Source organism: Abramis brama (assembly GCF_963993115.1).
Source record: "Abramis brama genome assembly, chromosome: 1".
NCBI classification, from domain to species: Eukaryota; Metazoa; Chordata; class Actinopteri; order Cypriniformes; family Leuciscidae; genus Abramis; species Abramis brama.
This window is the reverse complement of record NC_139963.1, coordinates 25,509,931-25,524,091: the sequence shown is the minus strand read 5'-3', so window position 1 is coordinate 25,524,091 and position 14,161 is coordinate 25,509,931. Positions and strand designations below refer to the sequence as shown.

The window sequence follows — 14,161 nt, the reverse complement described above, 5'->3', positions numbered from 1 at the left end:
ATGTGGTGTTGGACTAGTTTACTGGGTAAAAAGCTAAAAAAAATGAAACCGTAGATATTTGGAGCCAATGGTTGGGTGATGCTGAATTGTGCTTCCTCCTTGACAAAGTAGCTTTAACCTATATTTGTGCAATCTGTGGCATTTGATAGTCAGTTTGTTTGTTTATTTACTAAAAAAAAAAAATATATATATATATATATATGACATTTTACTGTCACTGAATACTACAAGAATCATTCATTTACCTAATTCATGTCAGAAATAACTTGACATTTACCATAACTCTATTAACAATATACAATACGATTTTCTTTTGATATTACAACCAATTTCCGGCTAAAAGTAACTTATTAATAAGGTTAATGGCTAACAGTTTCAAAGAAACATTTTTAACCTCTATGTACCATTTCTTTGGAGAAAATTATTTAAAAATATTAGTATTCTAGTAATACGGATAATACTGATATGTTTTAAAACATCTAACAGTCTTCCACCATCTATTTTTAGTAACACTTTACAATAAGGTTTCATTTGTTAACATTAGGTAACTACATTAGTTAACATGAACTACCAATGAACAATACATCTACAGCATTTACTAATCTTAGTTAACGTTAATCTCAACATTTACTAATAAATTTTTTTAAGATCAAATGTTGTATCTGTTAACATTAGTTAATGCACTGTGCGGTAGCATAAACCGTTCACTTTTGAAGTGGAACTTCAACACTGCATCTTGGATTGGCGCTATCGGGACGGCATCAGCGTAACCTGTGTCTGAAGCACGTCCACGACGCCATTAGCGGAGCGCCCGTGGGTATAAGAGGCCGACTGTAATACTTGGCTTTCAGCTTAAGTCGTGGGGATCGCAGGCCGAGCTGGCTGAGGTATGGCTCTTTCGCATTCTTCAGTCACGGGCTCGAGCAATCTGTTAGATCAAGATGTGCTATCTATAACACCATCTGATCCAGCAGATAGCATGTTGCTGGCACCATCCAGCCAGAAAGAGACAGATGTGGTTGAGGAGGATGAGGAAAGTTTTTTGTATTGAGGCCTCTTACTGTACGCTGCCAGTCCCGCATAAGGGTTGCATTCTCCCCCCAGAATTCGCCAACTTATACTACGCCCTAAAAGTATGTACTCTTTTTGTGAAGAAAAAGTACATACTTTTGAGTGTGTAGCAAAAGAGTAGGCAAGCTTTGGGACATACTACTTCGTCATCTTAACGGACAGATCTGTCGCATGCATCCTGTCACGTAAACTGCCCTGTCAATCATCTTGTCACAGTTAAAATCCTCCATTCAATCTAATTTAATTTCCTACCGTTTCGGAGAGAAATGCAGTTGCACGTTCATCTGCCAGTCGTGGGTCTTTCATGCGGAGACTCTACTCATGTGTTTGCAATTTGAATATAATTATGCATTTAAAAGTTAATGGCTAAACGTATCTTTACAAAAGTTCACAATGCTGCTGCAGATGCAATATAATGTAGACAACATTGAATAAATACATTTTCATCAGGTTAGATTCTGATAATTAATCACTCAAACCCCTTTATCTAAACCTCTCTACATAACCGCCGGACTCGCGGGTCCTCCATGTCTGTAGTTTTTTAACACTTTTCACTCGTGTTTGTAGTTCTAACCGAATCCTCGTCCAACGCGCGATGGGTTGTGGGCAATATTAGCCGTTAGAGTGTGCATCGATCTGCACTTCGGATTCTGACCTGAAATAGTAGACCATCCAGGTATCTTTGGAACACTCATTTCAACATACTACGTTTTGCGGTGTACTAATTATATTTTCGAATACTATTTAGGACAGATAGTATGCGAATTGGGACGCACCGAATGTCTCAGGTTACAACTGTAACCATGGTTCCCTGAGAAAGGGAACAAGACACTGCACCTCATTGTCATGCCTTGGGCTTGCCTACATCTCTTCTTCAGACAAAAAAGTTGATGATTTGTATTATGGCACCTTCTTATATTCACGGGCTCTCCACTAATGATGTAATGGACTTTGGTTGGCCAATGAAATTTGGTGTGTGTTCACCAGTTATGCTGACGGTGTCCCCATAGCGTCAATCCAAGATGCAGTGCCTCGTTCCCCTTCTCAGAGAACCATTGTTACAGTCGTAACCTAAAACGTTTTATTAACTAACATTAACAAAGGATAATAAATGCTGTAAAAATATATTGCTCATTGTAAATGTTACCTGAGGCATTAACTAATGTTAACAAATTGGACCTTAACCTATTTTACTTAAGAAACCATAGTAAAAACAAATGTTTTATTCTAGATGACGAGTGTAATTGCTGTGCTTTGGAGAAGCTGTAATCTAATAATTAAGTATAATTAATTAATATAATTAAGTGTGGATATTCATTATATTCAGGCACTTATGGTACAGGCCACTTCACTTAGGCTAAGTACATGTAGGGATTCAAGAACAAAGCAATTCAATGATTGGTACACTCGCAAAAAGTATCCCTCTTAAATAGTGCCGCAGTTGACAAATATTTTTCATTGAATGTTCATTAGCATAATGAGAATAAATGGAGTCGGTCTCCCTAAGCTCCATTAAAGAACTCCAACACTGATGAATAAATAGTCTTGTCGTTTTCCGCTCAAATACCCGTTTATCTCCATTTTTTCCCTTACACCTCAGTGTCGTCTTCTTCCTCTCCATCTTCCTGTTGCGAGAGTAGCCTGTAGTGTTCAGCACCCAGTGGAAGGAAGGTGGACCGGGGCCGATTCCTGTCTTCGTCCACTGAGGAGTGATGGTTATTTGGCTCTGGCTCATCAGAATTGCATTTGGAGTATCGCTCTCTTGGAGGCTCAACTTCACCCTCCTCCACTGGTAGGCCCCGCCCCCCTCTGAGGAAGGAGAGCAGATAGCCAATGGGCACCGGGAGAGATGCTGTAACGATCAGCATGGACAGCATGATCAGAGCCCATCCAGGATACTCGAGGCTAGCTTCAGAACCCTGACAGAGAGAAATACTTTATTTTTTTTTCAGTAAGACTTTTTGATCAAAAGTGGCAGTAAAGACATTTATAATGCTACCAAAAATTCTTCTTCAAATAAAATGCTGTTCTTTTGAACTTTCTATTCATCAAAGAATCCTGAAAAAAAGAGAGTTCCACTAAAACATTAAGCAGCACAACTGTTTTCAACATTAATAAGGATAAATGTCTCCTGAGCAGCAAATCATCATATTAGAATGATTTCTGAAGGATCATGTGACACTGAAGACTGGAGTAATGGCTGCTGAAAATTCATTTTAGAATATATTCAAATAAAAACATTTTAATAATATTTCACAATATTACTGTTTCTACTGTATAATTGATTAAAGAAATGCAGCATTGATGAGCATGTGAGACGAGACTTCTTAAAGCATGAAAAAAACACCAAGACATTTTTAAAAATATGTAGTCATAGTCATACAGGTTTTTAACAACAAGAGGGTGAGTAAATGATGACAGAACTTTTTTTTTTGCATGTTTGTGCCTACTATCCCTTTAAGTTATCTACAGTCATCATTCTTTTTTTTACACACACAAGTTAGTTCATAGCATCCAAACTTATTTTGCACTCAGTTTGTATAATACCGTGGTGTGGTTCCAGGCTGTGTACGTGGGCCGTTTGAAGACCATGCGGAGAAGACTAGCAGCCAGCAGTCCCACCATGCCGAGCAGGCATACATACTTCCACAAATAGCGATAAACCACCGGAGGGCGCCAGTGTAGCATCACCTCCACATCATCCAAGAAACTGCAGAACGGCAAATACAATGAGGATAAAAAAACTACACACAGCTGATCCCACAACTTAATCAGCATATAAATAAATTATTTCACACTTCATCTCACCGATCAGCACCGTAAACCCATGCCACGCTGAAAGTTTCAAAGATGACCACGATAATCAATGGCAATGTTGCAGAATAATCGTCAAACATGGTCACAAAATAGTTGCCACTTCTTTGAGTGAAGAGCAGGCCAAAGAGGAAGCCCAGGATACAGCAACACACTGCGTGTTATACAATGATACAGTCAAGTTATGTGACAGCTAGGGCACAATATCCTTCAGTATTAGCACGTCTATTTGAGTGTACCCGTCAACATGGTCTTGTGGCGCCCCAGCACTCTGAAGTTGTCCATGAGTGGGGTAAGAATCCCCTGCATGGTGCCAAACATGGTGGAGAGGCCCAAATTCAGCAGCATGAGAAAGAACAAAGTTGACCAAAATGGACTTGCAGGAAACAACGACATCGCTTCTGTAAATGCTATAAATGCCAAACCTGTGCCCTCCACTCCCTGAGAGAAAGAGAAACAGTATAGATGGATGGATGGACTCTCACAACCAGAAATAATTTCACTATGACAGTGAGATACATTTAACTAATGTAATAGAATATACACTGAAGCGCATACATATATGTTAACCCTACCTTGCTCATTTCTCTTTCCAGGTCACAGTCAGTGATATTTGACCCTAGCAGGCTTCCATAGTGGCTGTACCATTCTCTGTAGTCATGAAGAGACACTGATTTGGGGTCAGAAATGTTGAACCATGGCCACCAATGCTGCGATGAACCTGTTGTTGCCATTTCTGCCATCCTGGCCACATTACTGCAAAGTGACATTAATAAAGATACAAATATAAAGAAATTATAAAAATGTTAATTTGATACAGATCATATTAGATCATAATACATCATATTAGAATGATTTCTGAAGGATCATGTGACACTGAAGACTGTAATGATGCTGACAATTCAGCTTTGACATCACAGGAATACATTTCAAAACATATAAAAAAATAAATAGAAAATTATTTTAAATTGTAATATTTCACATTTTTACTGTATTTTTGATCAAATAAAGAGCATAAGAGAAAATTAAATACAATCGTGTTTCAAGCAAAAACAAAAGAAAGCGAACACAGATTCTTACTTACGATGCAACACATTCCAGAGCAATGTTCTTGGCTCTGAAACCAAGGACCACAAAGACAACCAGAGAGGCCAATACTGAGGTCATGAAGTTGATGACAGAGACCATGATGGCGTCCCGGTGGCAGTTGTTATGCACAGGGTTGTAGGATGAATAAGCGATCACAGAGCCGTAACCCAGACCCAGTGCAAAAAACACCTGTGTGGCAGCCTGACGCCACACCTGCACTTCCCCCCAAATCTCCAGCTAATCCAAACAGAGAAATACTGTATGATTACAAAATTTTAATTTAGCATGATTTGACATGCCTTTAAATTGCACTTTATGGGAGTCGTGGGAGCTCTTGTTGTCACCTTAGGATAAAACATATATTTGATGCCATCTAAAGCCCCGTCCAACATGAGCCCTCTGATGAGAAAACAGATCAGCACAACGTAAGGGAACACGGAGGAGAAATACATCACCTGGAGAAAAGGAATAGACAGATCATAAATTGGAAGAACGTTTTTTTTTAATTTACTGATTTCACTAAGAACATCTGTTGATTAATTTTTTTAAAAACATTTTGGAAACAATTTTATGTCCCTTCAAGAATTGTAAAACCTCACAAGGATAGTGAAACTAGAGGAAAATGGCTTAATAAACGATAAAAATATTTATTTTTGACTATGTAGAAATGCTAAAAGTTTTGTGAGTGTTAGGGGATAGAAAATATCATTAGCTCAGTAACAAACGTAGATGTACCAGAAACATCTCTACCATGATTGAAAAACAAACGTGTTTGTATTTTGTACCTTGGCAGAAGACTTGATGCCCTTGATCATTGCGAGACACACTATAGCCCAGGCGGCAAGGAGGCAACCGGTCATGATAGGGTTAAACTCTCCTGACTCGTCTATGGAGTCTGAGATATCCAGAGCCTTTCTGAACCAGAAATAGGAGGTAGGAGAGCTTGCGGCACATTCCTTCACTAAGACAGGAAGATGAGATCAAAACAACTGTACATACTGTAAATCTCAAAGACACAAAATATGCAAAGTCTGTAATAATTAAGGATGTGCGTGAGTAACTGACTAGTGGACTGCTCATTCTGAACTAATTATTTAACACTAGTAAAAAACATTTTGAAAAGAAGGATAATTTTCCTTTCTGCATCTGTCTGACTTAAGCAACAACTAAATGTTCTCTTCCATTGAATCCCTCACCTAACGTTTGAATGCAACGGGTTTTACTGTTGTTTTTAAAGCTTTATGTTTTCATTAATGTATTTTCTTCCTTTAATAATTATTTTTTTTTCGTTCCAAAGTTTGGGGTCGGTAAGATTTTTTTATGTTTTTAAAAGAACCATTACCAAGGCTACATTTATTTGATCAAAGTAAAAACAGTAATACTGTGAAATATTATTACAATTTAAAATAATTGTTTTTTTTATTTGAATATATTTTTAAGTAATATAGTCCTGTGATGTTAAAGCTGAATTTTCAGCATCATTACTCTAATCTTCAGTGTCACATGATCCTTCAGAAATCATTCTGATATGATGATTTGCTGCTCAAGAATCATTTCTTATTATTATAAATGTTGATGATAGTTAAAAATTTTGTGGAAATCATCTTTTTTTTCAGGATCCTTGGTGAATAAAAGTATTAATTTCTTTACCAAATTGATTCCAAGTGATTTTGTGTATGTAAACAACATACCTGTCTGGTTTGAGATCATATCTACAGGACAATGTTCCCATGGCAATGGATACTGGAATGAATTCCCCATGTAGAACAGAGACCAGGCAATGATCACATTATAGTACAGGGCCACAAAGAAACAAACCTGAGAGAGAAAAAGAGTACAATGACATCTCATGTCTGTATAGGTGTATGATTAAAAACCAAAAAGAGAGAAAATCTAAAAATACACACTGTCAAGATCTTTGATTGTTCCATTACTGTGTAAAGCAATAAATAAATAAATAAATCCTCTCATATTGTGTAAGATGCCAACATTATAGAACTTCTGCTATCTGATCTTACTGACGAGCTGATAATGTTATCATACAAGCACACACATACGAATGCTCACAGGAAATCCTCTTATACTCAAACAGAGAGGAACTACTCCTCTTTACATACAAACACAGAATATACGTCAACATGTATGTATGGATTGTAGCCATTTTTCAAACACTTCTCACAACAGTGAGTTAAAGCTGGCTGCGTTCTTTAAGGCAGTCTCAGAATAAAACTGATGCTTCTGTTTTGTCAACTCCAACCAGCATGATACAAATATTTTCTCAAAAATTTCTCATTTTATTACGAGTCAGCCACTAAATATGTGTGGCTTTTTTGCCTGTGGCATTACAGAAGCTGAAGCTCATAAATCCCTTGCCATGTAACCACCAGACGAAACATGATACCTTTCAGCTCATTTTAAATATAAACTCGCCAATAATATCTCTGAAAAAATGTCAACACACTATTTTTGTCCATCTTTGTTATATCTAGTATGCACCAGAAGAAAAAAACAAACAGGAAATAAAAATAACGATGTGAACCAGGTTTACACCTCATAATGCTACTTCATAATGTTAAATTATGTAAAATTAATTATGCTGAATAATGATTCATTGTAAAACAAATCATCCTGGCTGTTGTCAGATTCCTTGTGCATACACAAATCTCACTGGATTATTACAATTAATGGCAAAAAGAATGTTTGGAAATGTAAACTAATAACTGACTTAAAACCATTTTTTTTGGGGGGGGGGGGGGGGGGGATATTAACATGCCTAAGACTTTTGCACAGTACTGTATATGGATATGAACATACGCCCCATGTTATAATGCAATAGAATAATACTTGTAATTCTCATACAGAAAGAGTGTATATGTGTGTTGTACCATGCAGCTGGAGTAGCCGATGCCTGCGAGGCGAGGTGAGATGTGTTTCCAGACCCCGATGCTGCCCTGACGGATGCTCTGGCCAGCGGCCAGCTCCATAAAGAACAGAGGAACCCCGATAATGAGCAACAGCATCACGTACAATAACATAAAGGCACCTGAAGAAAGAGAGTGTGTGATTACATTACCAATCGTTCAGTTTCACTAACACACACACATACAATGTTTAGTTTAGTTTAGTTTTTTATAAAGCACATTTCTACTGCCTCAAGGGCAGCTTAAAGTGCTGTACAAAGCAATCAAGGAAACCAAACAAAGAGAATACAAACACAACAACATACAATTAATATTTAGTTCTCTCCTGGGTCAGAGTCAAATGTCAAGATATAAAAGAGCTTCTTCAAAGCCGTTTTAAAAGCACTCAAAGTGGGGACAGAGCGGATGGCAAGCGGTAAGTTATTTCATAACCTAGGACCGGCTATCGAAAAGGCACAGTTGTTGTAGTAGAGCACATATGTGAGTCTACTCAAGTTCTCACATCCATCTTTTCACATTTATTGCAATACAGTTGGTTACGTAACAAAAAGGCAATAGCATGTCACTCTGTAGGCATCTTACAACAGTTCTCACACAAGGGATTTTATAGGTTATCGTGACAGAATATGCTAATCAATGACTTGAAGATAGATAACTCCACGTCAGCTACATAAATTCATCAACCATTCAGAAACGTCCTGTTGCATTCTACATGTTGTCACTTCTTCTTGAGTCTCTCCATCATTGTCGGACTCCGGTTTAAACATAAAAGGCATTTTAGTGTGTGTCTGTGTGAGGTAATCTGAGCTGCTAATACACACACACACACACACACAAGCTCTTGAAGCTCCGCCCTCTGTGCCGGGAGCAGCAGCTCATTTGCATTTAAAGGGACACACACAAAACAATGCGTTTTTGCTCACCCTCAAACAATTTTAACATGCTATAAAAAAATTATGTGTGGGGTATTTTGAGCTAAATCTTCATATACACACTCTGGGGACATCAGAGACTTATTTTACATCTTGTAAAAAGGGGCATTATACCACCCCTTTAATATCAATGTTACATACCGAAAGGCCAGAAGATAGAACAAGATCAATGGTCAGTGTTCTGCTGATTAATAGGACCATTAATATGTTGAAGGAGGTCAAATGAGTCAATGTGTTGTACAAATTCTTTCACCAAGTGATGGGAAGGTCAACAGACATAGATATTAAAATCACCCTGGATTAGTAATTTATCCACAGTAGGGACTATATTAGACAGAAAAGTCCCGAATTCATGAATAAAGTTCTTATTATATTTTGGTGGTCTATAAATAAGGGCACAAGTCACTGGGCTGGATAGCTGAATTGTCAATAATTGCAACTCAAATGTACGGTATTGAGTGGAAGGCAAGAGTCTACATTTAAATGAATAATAAAAGTACCCACCTCCTCCATTTTGGTGGCAGAGGTAGGGAAACCTCCAGACATTTCCCAGGCCAACGCTAAAGCCCACCTGGGCGAGCACATACTGCAGTTTACTGTCCCACGCTGGCCTGTCGTCCTCCTGCCCAGCAGCACCTGCAGACCCGACTTCATCATCTGCCGACACCAAAGCCATGTCTGACCGGCTCTCGGCCAACACACTCCCGTTCTCATTGGTCAATGGTGGCTTCTCCATCTAGAAAGGGCACAATATTTGTCCAGTTTTCGTTTTAATTTTAGCTTAAGTTTTAGTCATTTTGCAATGTGATTTTGTCATTTTTATTAGTTTTTTATTTTTCTATTTATTTTTATTCCAGTTTTAGTAATTTTAGTACTTAAACTTATTTTATTTCAGTTTGTTTTCAAAGCAACATTTCTCATTTAATTTTTTTTTTAAGTTTAAATCTGATATTTATATTTTATTTCAGACTTAACAAACAATTTGAACAGTTTTAGTTATCAATAATAACACTGCCTCCAGTAGCGCCTTGTTTTAACCATATTGGGTAAATGGTGAATCGATTCATTTTTATAACTTTTCTTTACAGGTTCTCAGCAATTATTATGTCAACATAAGATCTAAAACAGTGACATACAATAGAAAAGTACCTGTGTTCAACATGTCTCGGAGTTAACATAACATGCACAGTGTGTGAAGACACTTTCTTGGACAAGTACACCCATTTCACAGAAAACCACGGGGATCCACTAACCCCTTATCTAGCTCTTCGCTTCCCTGTATTTACTTCTCTCGTTTCCCTCTAACTCTCTCCGTCTTCCCTGGAGAGAAGTGAATAGTTTCATTGTGTTCTTTATGTAAGTTGGAGCTAGTAAAGTCAATAAGTCAAGTCCACCTTGCCATCTCCCTCCTTCATTCCAGCTATCACTTTTCTTCTCACTTCAATGTAAACAGAAGATCATGGTGTAGAATGTATAACACAAAGAGCAGAAAAGTGAAGAGAATGTAGAAATGATAAATAAATAAATAAGTTGTCATTCATTATTACCATGTATAAGTCCACGTACTTTTTTTATTCAACATCAAGATGTTACAGTATAAAAATCTAAATCTAAATCTAAATCTGTTTTACTTATTTTTCTTTGCATTTTTAAAAACTTTTTAAATAACTTATTGTCTTTTATTAGTATAAAAGTTTTATTTAATTTTTTGTGCAAACTTTCACTCCTTATTTGTCACTGAACTGTACAGTAAATCTAAATCTCTTTATCTTAGAAATAATCCAGACATTCACCAGTGGAGATAAAAAGCTCCGCTGAACACAGACAAAAGACAAACATGGAAGTGTGCATTTCAAAATCGGTCTTGTTAATTTAGCAAATAATAAATGTTTACAAATTTGCATACAGTTCAAGACAAATATTTAACAGCAAACAGAGGGCAACCACAACTACAGCACCAGAGTCCCATTGGTTCAAAACTAATTTCGACCAACAAAAAAAAAGTATTTTCCATTTTTTCAACATACAGAGGAGCTCCTTATGATTGTGAAACACAACCAGGCCTGTACAAGAATCTTTAGGCCATTGCTGGAAATTAACACGTCTTTATAATTCAATGCTTTACAAAAAAAGTATAAATGGGTCTGTATCATAGACTGGTCTGTATACATGAAAATATATAGCTGCCTTTATTTCATGAAAGGGAATAATCTTATTTGCAAGTATTAAAAGGCATTAAAAAGGTTGAAAACCCCTGAATTGTGGCATGAAATAAAGTCATGCGTCTGCATATAGTTTCACAGCTAAAGAGGCCATGTGGGTAAATGCAGACTTGAAACATTTGGGTCCAGCAGTATTTGCCCACCATCTGAGGAAGGGCCCAGCTCAGGGGTCTATGTGCTCTCCACTGTAAGAGTGGAAAAGTACAGAAGTCCGGAGCCCTCTCTAACAAAAAAAGAGAGTGAGAGAGCATGTGAGAGAAGGAGAAAGAGGTGTGTTACTGCGTCAGAGCTGGAGCGGCTAGTCATTCTTAGTTGCCTGACAGGCGGACATTGTGAGGTGGAAAGTTTCCAAGGTATCCGATGCCTCTATGACGATCTTGTGACAGGTGAAAAATAAACATGTTTCTTATCTCTCTCATCTCGGTGCCCTCTCATGTCTAGGAAGTTGTTTATAACGCCAATATACTGTCAAATTACACAAAGACAAAACGCCAACTGAAAGTAGTGGGAGGAGTGAACAGATTTTCTTTGCCTCTGTTATTCTACAAATGCCTTTTCTACGAGTGCCAGTGACCTTCCCACTCAACACGTTATTTGATTGGCTGTGCACTATTTCTCTCTATACCAGTCTCATTTGATTTCACTTATGCCACACTAAGCATGAGAACACATGACTATAGGCCTACATGCAGACAGAATCTAGTGTCAAAGCCACTGATTATTTCATTGAAATATCACTCTCGCTCTCCTTGGCCCGGAGTGGCCATCAGGAGAATCGGGAGTATTCCCGGTGGCCGCTCATAAATTGGGCCAGTAGTAGTCCTACCACCTCAACATAAAGGTAGTTTCAACTGCGAAGCATCTAATTTGTAAAGAAAATGATTTACGCACTAAATCCAGCATAAACTGGCACAATTTGCATATTTTCATACTCTCAAGACAGACGTCACATCCCGAAGCTCACAGCAATTGGCTGCCGACCGCGTTTTTCGCTTGATATTTGCATAATAGAGATAGATTATTTGCAGAATAATCACATGAGCTCTATGGTGTTTTAAGCCCCCAATGGCTCCTTAGAGGCAGCTAACCCTACCCTCAACCTTAAACCTACCCATCCCCTCGCTGCCTGGAAGGCGCCGTTGGGGGCTTAAAACACCAAACACCATCACGCGATGTCTGTCTTGAGAGTTTAAAAATATGCAAATTGTGCCGGAGTTGGTCTTGGCCATTAAAATCCCGGGCTGAAAATGGGTCCCACTCCGGCCCTTATGCTGTTTATATTCATGTCACCTTGATAGAAGCAGAGGTTTACTTGTGTTTCATATCTCTAACTTACCCTGAAACACTTTACTACATATTCCCAAACTACACAAGTACAATGTTATGATAAAACAAAATGTTGAAATATAATGCATTATGTCTGTTGCTCATATATATATATATATATATATATATATATATATATATATATATATATATATATATATATATATATATATATAGGCTATATATAGTGCTATATAAATAGGTTTTATGTTTTGCAACATCACCCGCGTGGTGTAAATTTGGCAGCTGACGGTATTATAGGAACATGCCATGCCAATCAACAATGGATGGATATATTTCACACCCCACATGTATTTACATTCATTGATCCAACTGTAAATAAACAGTAAAACCTGATTAAACTAAAGTAAATTGATCAGATAAACAAACATATGGCCAATTGAATGTATTAAAGACAAAATGCATTGACCAATTTAAAACTTTTATGCCAAGGCAAGTATAAACTGCAACAGGACACAATTTGCTGATAGAATATGATAGAAACAAACAAGAACCTCTAAAGCACGTGCATTATGTAAAAGTAACTCCTGAAACTCAGTTGAAAAGTTTTCGGTTGCAGCTCAAGAGAGAAGAAAACTTTCAGCCAGCAACAAATTCTTCGAGTCTTACCTTGGCAGCCCGTTTCAGGGGGGAGTTGCCCTGTTGTAGTTTTTTGTTTAAACCGCTAATCTTTAAACTGACAGCGTTATCGGTTCTGCTAGTATTCCAGTCATTCAGACCCACTGCAATATTTATCCCACTTTTCGGGTGGTTAGAAGATCGCCACGTTGGAGGGCTCCGAGTGCACAACTTTGGTAAAAAGGCAAATGTTACGCCAGACCCTGCAGTTAAGCGCGCTGTCATTGGAGACCAACTCGCGAGCTGTTTTACCAAAGCGTGAAGGAGGCCCCTCCCCCTTCTTGACAGCTCTTTGTCATATTACAGAACATGCGGAGCTCTCCTTTTGGGGTCTCTGCACTCGTCCCTTTAATATCTGGTTTATAAAATAATTATTTATGTGTATAAAGCCTCCTAAACTATTATTATATCACATAGGGGGCTTATCTGGGCAGCAAATCGAGATTTATGCATGGTAATGCATGACTGCTGCTAGGCTCCACCTCGCGCCCTATGGAGCTATTCTTGTGCCAATAAAAATGAACGTAGCTTTTCAAGAAACTAATGAAAATATAAATTGAAACTAAATAAATTATCTCTAATACTGAAAAAGAATAAATCGCAGGCAAATTTTTTGACTTCGTTTTTAATACACTGCATGTTTTGCTAACTATTTCTCATATTTCAATCGCTGATCTGAACTTACAAATGCGCTTCCAGTGTTTTCATTTACGCTTCTTAAGTTTTCGTTCGCCGTTCTGACACATTTCTCTCGTGGGGGCGGGGCTAGTAGCAGTGTGTTCTCATTGGTTACTGAGCTTTTGATTGATTGCTTCGTGACCTGGAAGTGAAGACGTCAGTGTTTATGTGTGGATGTGAGCGTCTGTAATCGCAGCTTTCTATTTCATTTTAGTGATATTAAGTTTATATCTGTATTTATTTGCTGCTACACTATATTGTTGAGATGATCTCTTATAGAAGGAATAGTACAGACGAATGATATTTATCATTAGTCATCGTCGCTATATCAGGAGGATACTGGATAACGTTAGCCTACTCGTGGTAAGTCTGATTTTTGTTTTGTTTTTAATACTATACTAATACTATTTATAATACAGTAGCCTACTGGCTTTTTTCAGGTGGAGAGGCATTTTAGAGCTCAGTGAGA

At 37.7% G+C, this 14,161-nt stretch overlaps 1 protein-coding gene across 1 annotated transcript; it reads right to left on the bottom strand.

The window, feature by feature from the left end:
• Window positions 1–170: 170 nt before the first annotated feature.
• On the bottom strand, window positions 171–13,277 carry slc6a16a (solute carrier family 6 member 16a). The gene is made up of 12 exons (XM_084128105.1): window positions 13,006–13,277; window positions 9,332–9,563; window positions 7,860–8,017; window positions 6,666–6,792; window positions 5,760–5,935; window positions 5,319–5,429; window positions 4,970–5,211; window positions 4,461–4,641; window positions 4,125–4,326; window positions 3,880–4,039; window positions 3,619–3,781; window positions 171–2,990 (listed from the first exon to the last, which is right to left on the bottom strand). The coding sequence occupies exons 1-12, from the start codon at window positions 13,237–13,239 to the stop codon at window positions 2,661–2,663; spliced, it is 2,316 nt and encodes a 771-aa protein (XP_083984231.1). The 5' UTR covers window positions 13,240–13,277; the 3' UTR covers window positions 171–2,660.
• Window positions 13,278–14,161: the final 884 nt, after the last annotated feature.

Coding starts and splice junctions, on each gene's coding strand:
- slc6a16a (XM_084128105.1), bottom strand. CDS start 13,239: ATGACAGCGCGCTTAACTGCAGGGTCTGGCGTAACATTTGCCTTTTTA. Junction 6,793..7,859: donor TCGGCTACTCCAGCTGCATG/GTACAACACACA, acceptor TTTCTCTCTCAG/GTTTGTTTCTTTGTGGCCCT. Junction 2,991..3,618: donor CAGCCTGGAACCACACCACG/GTATTATACAAA, acceptor TCTCTCTGTCAG/GGTTCTGAAGCTAGCCTCGA.